At 43.3% G+C, this 17,890-nt stretch overlaps 1 protein-coding gene across 6 annotated transcripts; it reads left to right on the top strand.

The window, feature by feature from the left end:
• The first annotated feature begins 289 nt into the window (after positions 1-289).
• Positions 290-11,599, top strand: ZNF879 (zinc finger protein 879). 6 transcript variants are annotated; one of them, XM_023193677.1, is made up of 5 exons: positions 290-436; positions 1,498-1,565; positions 3,974-4,100; positions 4,534-4,629; positions 9,419-11,599. In XM_023193677.1, the coding sequence occupies exons 2-5, from the start codon at positions 1,533-1,535 to the stop codon at positions 10,852-10,854; spliced, it is 1,692 nt and encodes a 563-aa protein (XP_023049445.1). In that variant the 5' UTR covers positions 290-436; positions 1,498-1,532; the 3' UTR covers positions 10,855-11,599. The 6 variants fall into 6 exon arrangements, with proteins under 6 accessions (XP_023049445.1, XP_023049447.1, XP_023049446.1 ...); XM_023193679.2 differs by lacking the exon at positions 290-436 and adding an exon at positions 465-707; XM_023193678.2 differs by lacking the exon at positions 290-436 and adding an exon at positions 465-748.
• The last annotated feature ends 6,291 nt before the right edge of the window (positions 11,600-17,890 follow it).

Raw genomic sequence — 17,890 nt, 5'->3', positions numbered from 1 at the left:
ATGGACTGTAATAGTTCTCTCACCACCTGTGAAGAATCAGCGGCAGCTAGTCTTCCACATTTAAAAACTCATACTCACTTTTCCGTCTTACTCTTGTTGTCAAACTACGAATATAATGAGTGGTTTAGCGGAGAGTAGCTTGAGCTCAAGCTGGAGGGCCTCGGCTTCAGCCTTCTCCAACTCCACAGCCCGACCGCGTTCTCCGCTCTCGGGGCTGTGGTTGCCTCTCGGACACCGTAAGTGGTGATGCCGCGGCGACGTCTGGGAAATGAAGTCCGGAGGGACAAACGCTGCGGTTCAGCCAGGGAAACCCGGCGGCTCTTCGGCGCGCAAGCGCAGTTGCGCCCGGCGGCGACGGGAAGCGTCTCCGAACTAGGTGTTCTGTTCGCCTCTTGTGCGGTGTGCAGCTGCGCGCTCCCCGCCGTGGCGGGCCCAGGTACAGGCTGCCGGTGAGGGCGGGCCCGGGGCGTGCGGCTGCCGCAGCGGGACCAGGACGAGTGCTGGCTGCCGCGCGTGTTCGCCTAGCCCAGGCTCCAGGCGTCCGAGTCGCGGCGGCCTCGGCAGGTGAACCCGGCCCCGGAGGGGGCGTGGCCTGGGAAGGGCCAGGCGGTGGCCGGGAGATCGCGTCGACGCCGCTGGACTCCTGGGCCGCAGCCTGGGCCGGACTCGGAGGGAAACGGCTCCAGAAAAGAAACTGCAAAACACCGGTTCGGTTCAGGGTCCAGAGCTCTCCGGGCGGTTTTCCGCTGTTAGTGTTCGTGGTTTTAACGCTCCCTCTATTCCGTTTCCCGGAGTTTAAACTTTAGATTAACTCGTTTTTGGCAGTCTTGCTCGTTTGGCGGTGTTTTCCTACAGTCAGTCCTAGAGAAATTTAACCATTTCCTTTTTTATTTACCGTAACCATGTCCACTTGCTAAGTTACTTCCCATTTCTCTAAATTTTAAATCCATTTCTAGCCGGTGGTGCCATTCTCTTGAGCCCTTGCTTTTTGGGGCCGGGGAGAATGGGTAATGCCACCTTTAAGCAGCTTTGATAACTGTTTTTGATGAAAGAAAGAAAACTTACAAGAGGAAGAAAAGAGGACTGATTTTTGGTTGGCTGTTCCTAAAAAGGGCATCAGTTTTTCAATTGCTGTTTTTCGTATTGAACAACATCCAAATGCAGATGTGTGGAGTATTGTGTCATTTCCTATTGCTTTATCTGGATGAACCTTGCCTGATGGTGCCCTGACCCTGTTAATGCACGCCAGATGGTCTTCATCCCTTCGCTCCATTCGTCTTTATCGTAAAGCACTGGCAGAAAGGTGGCAGGCCCGGTGACTGTGTACCTGCTTCCAACACTGGTTTAGGTGGTCGGACTCAGGGCCCCTCCAGCCTGGGCAGTGCCAGGCTCCTTCTCTGCAGGTGCTCAGCTTACGGCTTCTAACCTGGTCTGGTCTAATGAGGGTGGGCATGCAGGCTGGATGAAAAGACCTCACAGCTTCTTTCTCCATTCCAGGTGCCTTCCCCAAGAGGGGCAGCAGGGAGGGAGAAATGGCAAGGAGGTTGCTGCCAGCCCAGGTACAGGTGAGTGAAGGCTTCTTTTTGCTTGAACTGCCTTCAGGGTCTAGAGGTGGCAAACTTGTTCACCTGTGGTTGAGCTTCTCTACCCAGTGAAGCTCAGGGAAGGACCAGAGGGCTTGGTAGCTGAGGAACTCTGGAAGGAAGGTGTTTCCCTTAGAGCCTGTCTCATACTTTTTTTTTTTTCTCTTTTGAGACAGGGTGTCACTCTGTTACCTAGGCTGGAGTGCAGTGGCACGAACACGGCTCACTGCAGCCTCAGCCTCCCTGGTAGTTGGGACTACAGGCATGTGCCACCACAGCCGGCTAATTTTTGTATTTTTAGTAGAGACCGGGTTTCACCAAGTTGGCCAGGCTGATCTCGAACTCCTGACCTCAAGCAGTCTGCCTGCCTCAGCCTCCCAAAGTGTTGGGACTACAGGCGTGAGCCACTGTGCCCGGCCCCCAGTCTCATACTTTTTGACGAAGAATTTAATGGGGCTCCAACGCCAGGCCACTGCCACTCCCAGAGCTTTGTGAAAGATCCAGGAATGTTTTTTCCTTGTGGAGGACAAAGACACGGATGAGTAAAATAATCCCTTCCTAACACTGGGAAATTTCAAAAAGAGAGGCCTTGCATTCCTAGGACCTTGGGAGGCCAAGGCGGGTGGATCACTTGAGGTCAGAAGTTCAAGACCAGCCTGACCAACATGGTGAAACCTGGTCTCTACTAAAAATACAAAAATTAGCTGGGCATGGTGGTGCATGCTTATAGTCCCAACTACTCTGGAGGCTGAGGCAGGAGAATCATTTGAATCCAGGAGGCAGGGGTTGCAGTGAGCAGAGATCATGCCACTGCACTCCAGCCTGTGTGACACAGTGAGACTCCATCTCAAAAAAAAAAAAAAAAAGGTGTGGTGGGTCTGGTGATGTGCTCCTGTAATCCCAGTTAGTCAGGATGGTGAGGCAGGAGAATCACTTGAACCTGGAACGTGGAGGTTGCAGTGAGCTGACATCGCGCCACTGCACTCCAGCCTGGTGACAGAGCAAGACTCCATCTCAAAGAAAAAAAAAAAAGGAAAATATGTCTGAAGGAGATAAGCTTTGTACGCCTTTCTGATGATGTACAGGATACTCAATTCAGCATTTTTAGAGTATTAACAAGGTGGAAACAGCCTAAACCTCCAGTCCGAGGTGAGTTACATAAACTAGATCATCTATACCATGGAATACTGGGCAGCATGTGAACAGTGGTGACTAGGATGCAGTTATTTGCATAATGGGATTTTATTTTTATTTAAACATAGAACCTTATTTGCATGAAAATCATCTGAAGAGACATAGCAAAAAGTTAACTCTTTCTGGTGGTAGAAAGTTGGGTGAACACTTCTTGTTCTTTTGCTTATTAATCTTTTAGAATTTTCTAATAAGCTTTTTAAAGATGATTCTTTTGTTTTGTTTTTTAAGAGACAGAATCTTACTCTGTTGCCCAGGCTGGAGTGCAGTAGCGTGATCACATGTCACTGCAGCCTCGACCTCCTGGGCTCAGGCAAGCCTTCTGTCTCAGCCTTCTGAATAACTGGGACTACAGGCACATGCCACCACACCCAACTAATTAAAAAAAAAATTTTTTTTGCAGAGATGGCGTCTCCCTATGTTGCCCAGGTTGGTCTCGAACTCCTGGGCTCAAGTAATCCTCCTGTCTCAGCCTCCCAAAGTGCTGGGATTATAGGCGTGAGCCACTGTGCTCAGCCAAGAAGATGACTCTCAAGAAAAGAAGGGGAGGTGGTCCTAGTTCAGAGCAGTGACATGCCATCCAGTGAAGGAGGAGAGAGGTAGAAGAACAGGAGCCTCGGAGGTGGGGAGGGAGACTCCTGACCATAGCCTTCTCCTCTGGCCTGAAAGGTGATACAGCCCACCACCTGGGACCTCTCCTGACACAGCCATGGCTGGAACATTTTCATAGCCTTCCTTGTTGTGAATGTCAGTGTCCCCTTTCCCAGGACTCAGAGATGGCCCAAGTTGAGGCAGAACTAGGCCTCAGTGACTGCCTTTCCAGGCAAGCCTGGTGGCGTTCCACCTATACCTCCCTCAGTGAATGTGCTGGTGCCTCCTTCCGAAACCTGACTCTCAGGTGTCGCCTGTAAGGTGAGAGTTTGGTCTAGGTGATTGGACGTTTCCAAATCTAAAGTTGAGTGTTTTGTGATTTTGTTTCATGGTTTGAAGTGCTTATCTTGTTTGACCTCTGTGTTCAAGCTTCCTGAGGGGACAGTGTTTCACTCACCATAGGTAAATGATAAATGTGTGCTTGGTAACTGAAAAGTTGTCCAGAAATACTTGAAATACTTAGAACCCTAAGTTGTGACAGGGTTGCTTCTGAGTCGTCCCGTGGTGGGGACGGTCTTGGATGAACAGGAATGGGTTTGCCATTCTAGGAGTCTGTGACATTCAGGGATGTGGCCGTGTTCTTCAGCCAGGACGAGTGGTTGCACCTGGATTCTACCCAGAGAGCCTTGTACCGGGAGGTGATGCTGGAGAACTACAGCAGCCTGGTCTCACTGGGTAAGGAGCTTTCCTCCTGATGCAGAATCTTCCAGGAGAGCACCTTAGCGCCCTCCAGAGGGCACATTTGCAGGACCTGGCCAGGTCGGCTCACAGGTGGGCTCCAAGAGTGGCTGTTGCCATTCCCCTTGGTTGTACCGAGAGACCTTGGCTTAGTAGAGTTGACGAAAGGCATCTTTTCTCTGCTTCTCCTGTCTTCTGCCCACTGAGCTCTGTTCCCTGAGCCCCACAGGGTGTTCTTGCTGAGAGGGGTGCACAGTCAGAGCCCTCACTTTCTTCCTGAGACCACCTCCTGGTCGTCCTCTAGGTGCCCAATTTTAAGCCTCTCTCAGAACAAACCTCCTTCCCCGTACTGCCCCTCTGTCCTGGGCACTCTGGGGCTGGACCTGCCTGCCACCATGGCCACTCATGTCTCTTTCTTGTTCTTGAACAGGGATTCTCTTTTCCAAGCCAAAGGTCATCTCCCAGTTGGAGCAAGGGGAAGACCCCTGGATGGTGGAGAGTGGAGTTCCCCAAGGCGCACATCTAGGTGAGTGACAGAGTAATTGGGAGATGGGCATAACATTTTCTGACTGCCAGGGCACAGGAGGCTGCGCTCAAGGATCTCCTTGATGTGCCAGGCCAGGTGGGAATGCTGGGAAAGCAGATCCTTTCTCTCTACTTTTTTGATGACTTGATCCATCAGTTTCAAGGGAGGGTTGAATTCTCCCAATATGGGTTGCACTGTTTTCAGATGTCTTGTAATTTGTAGGATACGTAATACAGTATATCATGTGTAAAGGTTTACAATTCTTTTTTTTGTTTTGTTTTGTTTTTGAGATGGAGTCTCGCTATGTTGCCCAGGCTGGAGTGCAGTGGTGCGATCTCGGCTCACTACAAGCTCCGCCTCCTGGGTTCACGCCATTCTTCTGCCTCAGCCTCCCGAGTAGCTGGGACTACAAGCGCCCGCCACCACGCCCGGCTAATTTTTTGTATTTTTTTTTCAGTAGAGACGGGGTTTCACTGTGTTAGCCAGGATGGTCTCGATCTCCTGACCTCCTGATCCGCCCGCCTCGGCCTCCCAAAGTGCTGGGATTACAGGCGTGAGCCACCGCGCCCGGCCAGGTTTACAATTCTTTTATCTTCCTTTTTCCTTGCTTTTGCTGGATTGATTTCTTTTCCTAAATTATTTTCCTTAGTGGCTTGAACATACACTACATTGTTTTTTTTTTTTTAATCACTACAAAACATCCCTCATAGTTTCATCTTGGAACCGTCTTTTGCTTTGATTTCTTTGGTGTACAACTTATCACACATGGTTCAGCAGGGGAAAAAAAGCAGATATGTGTATATGTATTTAGATACATGAAAGAAGGAAAAAAGGTGTGACAAACGGTAACAGTTATGGAATGTGAGTGGGCTTCCAGATACTCATCATGCCATTCTTCTCTTTTCTGTGAAAATTTAGAAAATAATGCATCCCAGATCCTGGCTCCTAAGGCATGTCACTTACTCGCTATATGCCCTTGGCTGACTGCATTATCAGCTTCTGCATTCATTCTCCTGTGAATTCTGTCTGTGCTTCTGGTAGTAGAGGAGGCCTCTCTTGAGCTTTACCACTTGTCTGGTGTTTATTTTTCACCTGGGCAGGGCATGAGCTTTCTGGGTCAGTTCACTTTTGCATTTTCATGACCTCTGTCTTCACATTTTTCCCTTCGGTTTGACTAGAATATTTTCTTGGGTAACGTTTCTCAGAAACGTTCGTGTGTGCAGTACCTGTACGTGTCTAAAATCAGTGGGTTTTTTCTCTCCTCTGAGATTTGTGTTTTGGATCAAGAATTCTGGCATCCGTTTTTTTTGTTTGTTTGTTTGTTTTTTCTTTTTCCTGTTGTCTAAACTGCTTCACTGTCTTTGGGCATGGAGAGCTGCTGACAAATAATCCCATTAGTCCGATTCTATTTCCTGTATAGGTAACTTGTGTTTTCTTTTCTGTCTTCTCTTTGAAATCTTACAGGACATCATCTTTATCTTTGGATTTCAGACTTTTCGTTGGGTTATATGAAAGAGCATTTTTTTTCTTTGTTCTTTGGCACTTTACTGGGCCCTTTGCTTTGAAGATTCAGTCCTTTCATTTCAGGGATCTTTTGTTTTTGCCACATTCCACCAACAGTGTGAGGCAATTGACTGCAAGAGTAGTGATACAATGAAACAGAAATTCAATCAGAAATCTAGAAAATAAGTAGATCTGTAGTAAGGACCAGAATGGTAGCTATTAATGAGTTTCAAATTTCGCTGTGAGCTTTCTGGTTGGCAAATAAATCATCGGTATCAAATTGTCAGTGTTGTTTTACAAGCATTTTTAAAAAATTAATTATTTTAAATTTGTACAAATTCTCCATGCTATTGTAAAAATAGCAAAAAAAAAGTCACCTGGAATTTTACCAACTACGATCAATTATTGTTGTTTATTACCCATTCAAACTGTATTTGTTTAACTGTGTTTGTGTGTGGGAGACAGACACAGTGAGAGAGAGAGACAGAAAAATTGATTATACAGTTTGTTCTCGAGCCTGTTTTTAATTGTGAATGTCCTTCAGTTATTCAGCCTTCAGTGAGTAGAGGCCTACCTCATTGAGAGGACTATCTTGTATGGTAAGCCAATTAAACAGTCTTCCTTTTGGAAATTTTAGTTTCCAGTTTTTCTCTATTACTAACGTTGCTAAGATGGTTATGGAAGTACAAAGCCATAATATAAAGAGACAGAGGTACCAAGAGTAAATCATCACAGTGTGAAGACATGAGTATTACGATTGAAAAGGCAAGGCATGTGGATTAAAAATCCACAAGGGACTATTTGAAACACTATTCAACTTCATTAAATTAAAATCAGTGAAATTCCAACAAAGCACAAGTTACCATTTTTCCCTTATTACCAAGGATTAAGAAATATATATCCAATGTGTTGTCACTGCTGTGAGTGATAAGCAGTATCGTTAGTGGGACTGCAACTGGTACAGTCTTTCCGAGGATGGTCTGGCTTTGTTAAAATCAATTCCAAGTCTAGAAATCTTAAGATAATTTCTCGATCTCCTGACCTCGTGATCCGCCCGTCTCGGCCTCCCAAAGTGCTGGGATTACAGGCTTGAGCCACCGCGCCCGGCCCTTAAGATAATTTCTGCACAGATAACTGTGCAGAGTTACAAAGATGTTGTAAAAGAATGTTTGTTATAACTTGAGGCATCACTGCCACAAAAGGAGGAGGGTAAATGGCTCTCAAAAAGGGATTTATTAAATGATGATGTTTTCATGCATTGTACATATTATATAGCCATTAAAATGATGATGTCAGCCTACATTTATTGACATGGAGAGAAGCTCATGATTTTTAAATGAAATGGAGGTAAAGTTACTTTCAACCCATTTTAATTTTTTAATTAAAAGTTATTATTATTTTTTTTTGAGATGGAGTCTCACTCTGTTGCCCAGGCTGGAGTGCAGTGATGCGATCTCACCTGCAAGCTTTGCCTCCTAGGTTCACGCCATTCTCCTGCCTCAGCCTCCTGAGTATCTGGGACTACAGGTGCTTGCCACCATGCCTGGCTAATTTTTCGTATTTTTAGTAGAGATGGGGTTTCACTGTGTTAGCCAGGATGGTCTCAATCTCCTGACCTTGTGATCCACCCGCCTCAGCCTCCCAAAGTGCTGGGATTACAGGTGTGAGCCACCTCGCCTGGCCCAAAAGTGATTTTTTATATGCAGAAAATTCTGGTGAGCTATGTCCCACATATGATAGTGATTACAATTGCATGATATATTTATGGGTGAGCTATATGTTCATTTTTATAGTTTTCTATATTTTTGTTATGATGATACATTTCTTTTGTAGTTAAGAAAATAAAAGGTCTTTCATAAAATACAAAAGAAAATCATTTCTTTTGAATCAATGATTCCATTTCTTGTACTGTATCTTAAGTAACCAAAAAGGTGGACAAAAAATTACTCTCAATAATGTTCTTTTCTCCCAGTATTCGCCAATATCATGATAATGGTGTTGGTGTCCTTTGAGTTGCCCAGACCAACAGCTAGGAGTCACCCTTGAGTCCCCTCTTTCATTGCCTCTGCGCTCTATTCGTAGGTGAAGATACCTGCCAGTGCTACTTGCAGAACATCCCAGATCTGCCCACCTCTTTCCATCTCTTATCACCACATGCCATTGCCAGCCACCACCATCTTCATCTAGGAAGAGTGCATCGGCCTCCTCATTGGCTGTTCTACAGCTGCCCTTGTTCTCTTTCTCCCCATAACAGTTTGTTTTTCATACAGCAACCAGAGTGATCCTTTTTAAACAAAAACCATGTTATGTCATGTCCCTTCTAGCCCTCAGTGATGCTGATGAACTTCCAATATCTTCGTGTATCCTGGAAAACTCTCTGTGATAGAGCCTGGCCCACTTCTTTTCCTCATCCATGACAGTCTCTCCTTTTTCACTCTGCTTCAGCTACCATCGACTGCTGTATGTCCTGGAAAACAGGAAGTTTATTCCTGCCTAGGGCCTTTGTGTTACTGTTCTTTCTGACTGGAATCACCTTTTTACCCACATTTTTGGCCAGCGCTTGTTATTTAGAACTCATCTTTAATTTCATTTTCTCATCACCCAGTTTAAAATAGTTGCCTGTTCACTCTTATTACACAGCACTTTGTGTTTTCTTACAGTTCTCATTGCTCTTTTGTACTGCTGTTGATTTGTTACTTGGTCATTGTCTGTACCACACTGCTAGAATGTAAGCCTTGAGAACAGGCCCTTGTCTGGCTTATGCCCTGTCATTCCCAGAGTCTTAACCTTTGTGTAGCACACAGTAGGCATTCAGTAGATATTACTTGAGTAAGTGGATGCTGTTATTTACAGCACTCTGAGGAGGCCTGGAGCAGTACTGCTTGAGACCCTGTGTTTGGAAGAGCTCCTCTCTTTCATTTAATTTTAGCGCCTCTGCAGTTTTTCCCTTGGAATTTACCTGAGTGCACTGGTGGCTGCGCTGGGAGATGAAGCCGAGGGTCACAGGCTGTGCTCAGAAGGGCCTCATACCCTAGTGAGCTGTGCTTTGTTAATAGAACAAGACTGGCTCCTCCTGTTGTCCCCTAATTTCCTCAGCCCACCTATGTGTAGGTTTCTTCAGACCCTTCCCACCCACACATCTGTCATCCTGCTTCCTTCCTCCTCTTCTTTTTCCCATCCTTTCCTAAGATTTCAAGGCTATATTTTTTTAACTATCCTTGTATGTTTTTATGTCACTTTTTAAATTCTCTGTTCAAGAGAGACTTACATGTTTTGTCTACTTTAGGATGGGAAAGCTTGTTTGAAACCATAATTTATAAAGAAGAAAATCAGGAAGTCATGAAAAAACTCATAATTGATGGTGCATTTGACTTCAAGTTGGAGAAAACCTACATAAATGAAGATAAGTTAGAGAAGCAACAAGGCAAAAAGAACAAACTTTTCAGGAAAGTGTTAGTTACCATCAAAAAAGTCTACATGAAGGAGAGGAGCTTTAAAGGTATTGAATTTGGGAAGAACCTTGGTCTAAAATCATCACTTATTAGAAAACCCAGAATGGTTTCCAGAGGAAGGAGACCCCGTTCACAGCAGTATTCAGTTCTCTTTAAACAACTGGGGGTCAACACAGTGCGTAAATGTTATAAATGTAATATCTGTGGGAAAATCTTCCTCCACAGTTCCTCCCTGAGTAAACACCAGAGAATCCACACAGGAGAGAAGCTCTATAAATGTAAGGAATGTAGGAAAGCCTTCAGCCAAAGCTCATCCCTAACTCAGCACTTGAGGGTTCATACAGGAGAGAAACCTTATATATGTAGTGAATGTGGAAAAGCCTTCAGTTTCACCACGTCTCTTATTGGACACCAGAGAATGCATACTGGAGAGAGACCTTATAAATGCAAGGAATGTGGAAAAACATTTAAAGGTAGTTCATCTCTGAATAATCACCAGCGAATTCACACAGGAGAGAAGCCCTATAAGTGTAACGAATGTGGGAGGGCCTTCAGTCAGTGCTCATCTCTCATTCAGCACCACAGAATTCATACTGGGGAGAAACCGTATGAATGTACTCAGTGTGGGAAAGCCTTCACTTCAATTTCGCGGCTAAGTAGGCACCATCGAATTCATACTGGAGAGAAACCCTTTCATTGTAATGAGTGTGGAAAAGTATTCAGCTATCACTCAGCCCTTATCATACATCAGAGAATTCATACTGGTGAGAAACCATATGCTTGCAAAGAATGTGGGAAAGCCTTCAGCCAAAGCTCAGCTCTCATACAACATCAAAGAATTCACACTGGAGAAAAACCCTACAAATGTAACGAATGTGGGAAAGCCTTCTCTTGGATTTCACGGCTTAATATACATCACAGAATTCACACTGGAGAGAAACCATATAATTGTAAGGAATGTGGAAAAGCCTTCAGTTCCCACTCAGGTGTTAATACTCATCGAAAAATTCATACTGGAGAAAAACCTTATAAATGTAATGACTGTGAGAAAGCATTCAACCAAAGCTCAGCTCTCATTCAGCACCAGAGAATTCATACTGGAGAGAAACCATATAACTGCAAAGTGTGTGGGAAAGCCTTCAGACAGAGTTCATCCCTCATGACACACATGAGAATTCATACGGGGGAAAAACCTTATAAATGTAAAGAATGTGGGAAGGCTTTTAGTCAGAGCTCATCTCTTACTAATCATCAGAGGACTCATAATTGAGAAAAACTGTATAAATGCATGTGGGAACTGAAGTTTGTTCTATGCTGAATTTCAAAAAATTCATTGTGGGGAGAAAGTGATGAAGACTAGTTAATCATGGGTAAAACTTTAGAGTTAGACCTCATCAAACATCGGAGACTTCATGATGCAGGGTAACCTTGGGAATGCTAGAAAAGCTTCTGTAAAATGTTTATTCATATGTTCTTAAGTTATTACCATGAAATTGAGAAGTTTTAAGATTGCAGGGTTAGTATTTGATTTTCTAGTGATGTATGATAACAGCAACAAATTTCGTGAGCATCACTGGGAAACCTGCTGTTTATGTGCAAGTACAGCCATAAAATCCAGACTTAGATAAATCTAGGAATCTATTTTTTGAAATGATTATGCAAACCAATGGTACTACAAAGAATGTTTTAGAAAAGAAATATATACAGGTGACCCATAGCTACCTCACTGTCACTAAAATGTTTTTTAATAGTCTTAAAGCAGATTCTGTACTTCATGATTAAGACTTTGAATTGTTTCTCTGCTTTCTAAGCCATTTACCTGAGAAGAAAATCACTCCATAAACTATGCAGACATACTATCTTTGAGTTTTCTTCCTGACTACTTGTTCCAAACTCTGAGTCAGATCTAAAGTCACTTTAAGTCACAGAGTGCATGGTGTTTCACTTGTTTTTCTCATTAAAAGTGATTACCTTTGCTGTATTAAATTGCTAAGTAAAGGTCATTCAGACAACCACTGCTTTTGCAATTTACTGAAAAATGTTAGAAATTATCTCAGAATGTAGCCAATAGGGAGCACAACTCAGCTCCCAGAGTGTGCCTGCTTCTGTGAATTTTCTGGTTACCAGCCACCAGAAGGCTGAGCAACAGTGTGGAACTCAGGTCATCATCCTTGGAGATAAAATGAACCAGATGACTTTCACCCTTATTCCCACTTTTTTGCCATTGTCAGACAATGTTCACTTTCTCCCCACCTTCTGAAGGCCCCTGGGCAAATATTTAGGCTCTGAATTCAGATGCTCTTTCCTCCAGAAAATGGACTTACATTTTTCAACAAGTGATTTAGCTCATTTCAGCATTTCTAAAATGTGACTCATAAGATTAGCAAGCTAAAAACAGTTACGTCACAAGTCAAGCTAAAATTGTTGGGCTTTACAGAGGCTAACATCTAGTTTAGCCAAGTTTATCAGGAGGGGGCAAGCACTTAAGGGCTGAAACCACCCATTTCATAAAGTGCTAAGTTGTTTTTCTGCCAAGGAACTGTAAAAAATAGACAACAGGAAAGTGTTATTGGGAGCATAGCAAAAACCACTGAATTCAGCTTTTGCCTCCTGAGTTACTCAGTCTCATTGTTTCAGATTTTTGAAGAACAGACTTTCTGGATCATTGAATGCTTCATCTCTAATCCTTACTTCCCACAACTGTTCAGTTTTTCTCTCTCTACCTAAGTTGGAAAAATTCCTAGGGAAATATAACTTCCGCAAGTATTAATAGTTTTAAAATCATCAAAAAGTTAAATCTGAATTAAAATCCCACAAACAAAACATTAGGCCCATTGTCTTTTTTAAGACAAGATCTGTCAAAACTTGAAGTAACAGATAGATCATTCAAGTTTTATGCAAAATCTCCCAGAGGACATAATGTATAAGCACAATTTTGCTAATACATCCCAGTGCCAAAGCCAGGCAAAGTACAATAAATGAATATTATAGACCAATATTACCTGTGAACAAGAGGTGAAATCCCAAGCGAAGCATTAGCAAACGTAATCCAGAGCACCTAAGTATAGTTAAGAACATGATAAATGTAGGTTTATTTATAGAAAGTCTACTGAAAAAGAGTGGTAAGATGTTAGAAGCATTAATGACAAGAAATAACAGAGAAAGAATGAACTATAACTGGGCACAGTGGCTCACGCCTGTAATCCCAGCACTTTGAGAGACTAAGGTGGGTGGATCACCTTAGGTCAGGAATTTGAAGCCGGACTGGCCAACATGGTGAAACTCTGTCTACTAGAACTACAAAAATTAGCCGGGTGTGGTGGCATATACCTGTAGTCCCAGCTACTCAGGAGGCTGAGGCAAGAGAATTGCATGACCCCAAGGAAGCGGAGGTTGCAGTAAACTGAGATTGTGCCACTGCACTGCAGCTTGGGTGACAGAGAGACTGTCTCAAAAAACAAAACAAAAAGAATGAACTGTTTAAAATGGGCTCTGAGACAGAAATGGTTCACACAGAAAAAAAATTAGATCCCTACCCTCACCATAACAATTATATGAAAGGCAAAAACTGAATAACTTGGAGGAATATGTAAAGGAATAATTTTACGTTCTTGAGATTGGGAAGGAGTTCTTAAATAGGCTACAAATGAGCTATATAAAATTTTTGATGTATTTGCTCACATTAAAGAACTGCTTACCAAAGTATACAAAAAGGGAGGTGAAAAGACACAAAATCGATCTTTTCACAGTATGCCCAACAAGCTATTACAATCTGGACATATTGATTTGTAGAAATCAACAATACCACTAGGAAAATGGGCTAAAAACTTGACGACTTCTTCATAGAAAATACAACTTTTCGGAAACTAGAAAAGATAATTAACTTCATTAGTAGTTAAAATGCAAATTAAGGCCACAGTAATGTATGATTTTACAACGACAAATGAGGAAAAATTGGGATGTGTGACAATACTGAGCTTCAGGATGTATGTGGAAGAAGAAATTCATTAGTATTGAGAATATAAATCAGTAGAGATCACTGACATAAAGCTGAACTTGTGCATGTTGTGCACATCTACATAGATATATTGGATAAATGATTGCATGTGGGCATCAAGGGATGTATAAAGATAGCAGCACTGATCATACCAAATGATTGTAAGTAGTCTGAATGTCCATTAGGAGAATGGATATATTTTGGAATATTAACACAGTAGAAACAGCAGTAAAAATGAATAAACCTAAGCGAAACGTGGATGAAGCTGGCATGGTGGAGCACATCTGTAGTGCCAGCTACTTTGCTGAGGCAGGAGGATCACTTTGTTGGCCAGGTGTCCAAGACCAGCCTGGGCAACAGCAAGACCATGTCTCTAAAGCAAAAAAAGAGATAGATTGAAAAAAACGTTTTTGAGTTTTTAAAAGTGGTTGGCAAACTACATAGGGTATGATACAATTTTTTTTGCAAAATTATATATTAAAAGATATATACTGGCCAGGTGCGGCGGCTCACGCCTGTAATCCCAGCACTTTGGGAAGCTGAGGCAGGCAGATCACGAGGTCAGGAGACTGGGGCCATCCTGGCTAACACGGTGAAACCCCATCTCTACTAAAAATACAAAAAATTAGCTGGGCGTGGTGGCAGGTGCCTGTAGTCCCAGCTACTCGGAGGCTGAGGCAGGAGAATCGCTTGAATCCGGGAGGCAGAGATTGCAGTGAGCCAAGATCATGCCACTGCATTCCAGCCTGGATGACAGAACAAGACTCTGCCTCAAAAAAAAAAAAAAAAAAAAAATATATATATATATATATATATATATATATGATAAAGATATTTAAAAAACAAATGATTGAGAAGATATTCTAGTTATCCATTACTGTAGGACAAATCACCCCAAAACGTAGTGTTAGGCGACAATTTATTGTCTATCAGGAGCCCATTTGGGCGCTTAGCTGGGAAGTTATTTGCTGTCTAATGGATGTGCAGTCAGCAGCTGGGGCTGAAGGCTAAACTGAGCTTCAAGGTGGCTGGCAGTTGCTGATGACTGCTGAGTGAGAGCCGACTTGGGCTACTCCATGGGGCTTGGGCCTCTTACAGAATGGGGATTGATTTCCGAGAGGGAGCATCCCAAGAGCAAGTATTCCAAGAGAGCTAGGTGGAAGTTGCCGATCTTAAAAGCCAGCTTGAATTCTGCTGGATACTATTGGTTGAGAATGAGTCCAATTTGGCCCATATTCAAGTGTAGTTTATAGAACTCTGAATGCCAAGGGCACAGTTCACTGGGGAACTGTGTATTGAGACTAGCTACCACATAACATGAAGGACGGGCTTTACGAAACTCTGGTGTGAGGCGAGGAGATGATTTGGGGAGAAGCACAGTCTTCCTCCACTTGCTGGGTGCTTGAGAGAGACTCGGTCTTCAGGAAGAGGCTGCTCCAGCCAGCCAGAGCCATTGTGTATGTCAGTGACAAGAACTAATAGAATTCGTCCAACTCAATCCTGGGTGAATTGAGAAGGAATAAAACAGAGATCCTGAAGCCTGATAACCCAGGGTGATGTGAACATGAAAGTTAATACGGAATGAGCTTAAAGGTTGTACCTAACAGCCTTGTCACCGAGCTGCCTTCAAGCTGCTGCTGAATAGGAATGTGTCTCATTAACAAAGCTATCAACCATTTTCTCCCCTGTGTTTATCTTTCTTTCTCATTCATCTCCCTAGATCTCCAGATAAATAGAACGTTGGTTCCTAACCAAAGTAAGGAAGTGCCCGGTAAATTATGTGTACCTTAAGATAGATAGGCAGAGAAAGAATTAACAATCATCTTTGTCAGCACATTTTCTTTGCCTAAGTTCTGTTGTTCAGACTCAACACTTCTCAACGGACTTGTTCAGAATCTAGGCAAAAAGAAAAATGTCCATTTTCATGGCTTTCTAACAGGTCATTTTCAAAGCAACCTGAAAAATGCAGAGTATGTTTTAACTTTTATAATACAGTTGACGTGCCTGATGTACTTTATTCAAAGAAATTACTTAAAATGCCCTTCTTTTCATGTGGTTTGGGGCTATTACTGGCTGTCACATGATCTGATGTTTTCTTATGAATAGGTCCAGGAAAAATGAACAGGCCAGTTGTTTTCTAGACTGGCCTTTCATTGGACCTGTCTGATGCCTCTTCATAATTAGATTTATGCTATGCAGGTTTTTTGTTTGTTTTTGGGTTTTTTTTTTTTTGCCTTTTTTTTTTTTTTTTTTGAGACGGAGTCTTGCTCTGTCACCCAGGCTGGTGTGCAGTGGCGCCATCTCAGCTCACTACAACTTCCACCTCCTGGGTTCAAGCAGTTCTCTGCCTCAGCCTCCCGAGTAGCTGAGATTACAGGCGCCTGCCACCACGCCCGGCTAATTTTTTTGTTGTTGTTGTATTTTTAGTAGAGATGGGCTTTCACCATCTTGGGCCAGCTGTTCTTGAACTCCTGACCTCGTGATCCAACTGCCTCGGCTTCCCAGAGTGCTGGGATTACAGGCGTGAGCCACCGTGCCCAGCTTATGCTGTGCTTTTTTGGTAAGGAAATCATGGAAGTGATCCTGTATTCTGAGTTCATCATCATACCCTGTCGGGGGATTGTGACTTGTCCCAGTTGCTGGTCATTTTAACTTTGCTCTCTTCGTTCAGATGGTATCTGCCAGATTTTGCACTGTGAAGTTAAAAATCTTCCTTTTATAGTCATCAGTATCTTAACATGAAATCCTGTGAGTGTATGTATATGTATTTTTACTTGTCAAACTTGATCTGCTAAGGCCAGACACAGTGGTTAATGCCTGTATCCCAGCACTTTGGGAAGCTGAGGTGGGAGGATCGCTTGAGGCCAAGAGTTTGAGACCATAGGCAACATGGTGAGACCCCATCTCTACAAAAAATAAAAAGTAAACTAGCTGTGCATGGTAGCATGTGCCTGCAGTCCCAGCTACTCAGGAGGCTGAAGTGTGTTGATTGCTTGAGCCTGGGAGTCTGAGGCAGCAATGAGCTGTGATCGTGCCACTGCACTGCAGCCTGGGCCACAGAGCAAGACCCTGTCTCTAAAAATTTTTTAAATAACATAATATAAAGTAAATTATAATTATAAAACAATGTTTTAAAAACTTGATCCTCTGGCTAGGTGCAGTGGCTCACACCTGTAATCCCAGCACTTTGGGAGGCCGAGGCAGGTGGATCACCTGAGGTTGGGAGTTCGAGACCAGCCTGACCAACATGGAGAAATCCCATCTATACTAAAAACAAAATTAGCCAGGCGTGGTTGTACATATGCCTGTAATCGCAGCTACTTGGGAGGCTGAGTCAGGAGAATTGCTTTAACCCAGGAGGTGGAGGTTGCGATGAGCTGAGATCGTGCCATTGCACTTCAACCTGGGCAACAAGAGCGAAACTCCATCTCAAAAAAATAAAACAAAAAAATTGATCCTCTAGTTTCATCCATTGATGACACTTGCTTTAATCACTTATTATAATCGCTTCCAAATGAAGATTTTAAAATTCCATTGTTTCTTCTACACTTGTTAATTGGCTTTCTACATTGAAGAAGAATTTTATATTCACTGTATGTTTGTTTCTATGATTCTAGAAGCATGGTTTTCTATTTTATTCAATGGCCTGTAATCTGTTAATATCAATTATCTATTTTGATGCTGAAATTGTCCTAGGATTGGCCGTTGGGACCCCCTTTAGGCTGATTTCTGTGCCCTTTCTGTTATAGCAAGCTTGGAATTATATCCAAGATTTGTATTCCAGTGTACTTACTTCTGTCAGTGTAAGCAGCGTATGATTTCTGGACTAGATGACTTGGGCATTGTCCGGGAGGTGGAAATTAGAGGTATTCTGCTTTTCCTATAGGATCTTGCTTTTCTTCCTCTTGCTGCATGTCTCTTCAATGCATGGATTCCCCACCACTGCCTTTCTGTTAGCAGTTCACCTGAGGTGTGACCTTCCTGTGGCCGCCTTCTCACATTCTTCATGTACTTTATCAAAATGCAAAGGGATAAAATACACATAACACAAAATTTACCCTGTCACCCATTTTTATTTATTTATTTAATTTTTTTTTTTTGAGACGGAGTCTCGCTCTGTCGCCCGGGCTGGAGTGCAGTGGCCAGATCTCAGCTCACTGCGAGCTCCGCCTCCCGGGTTCCCGCCATTCTCCTGCCTCAGCCTCCCAAGGAGCTGGGACTACAGGCGCCCGCCACCTCGCCCGGCTAGTTTTTCGTATTTTTTTTTTAGTAGAGACGGGGTTTCACGGTGTTAGCCAGGATGGTCTCG

Source organism: Piliocolobus tephrosceles, chromosome 4 (assembly GCF_002776525.5).
Source record: "Piliocolobus tephrosceles isolate RC106 chromosome 4, ASM277652v3, whole genome shotgun sequence".
NCBI lineage: Eukaryota > Metazoa > Chordata > Mammalia > Primates > Cercopithecidae > Piliocolobus > Piliocolobus tephrosceles.
The sequence above is the reverse complement of the archived record's forward strand: the minus strand, read 5'-3'. Positions and strand labels throughout refer to the sequence as shown.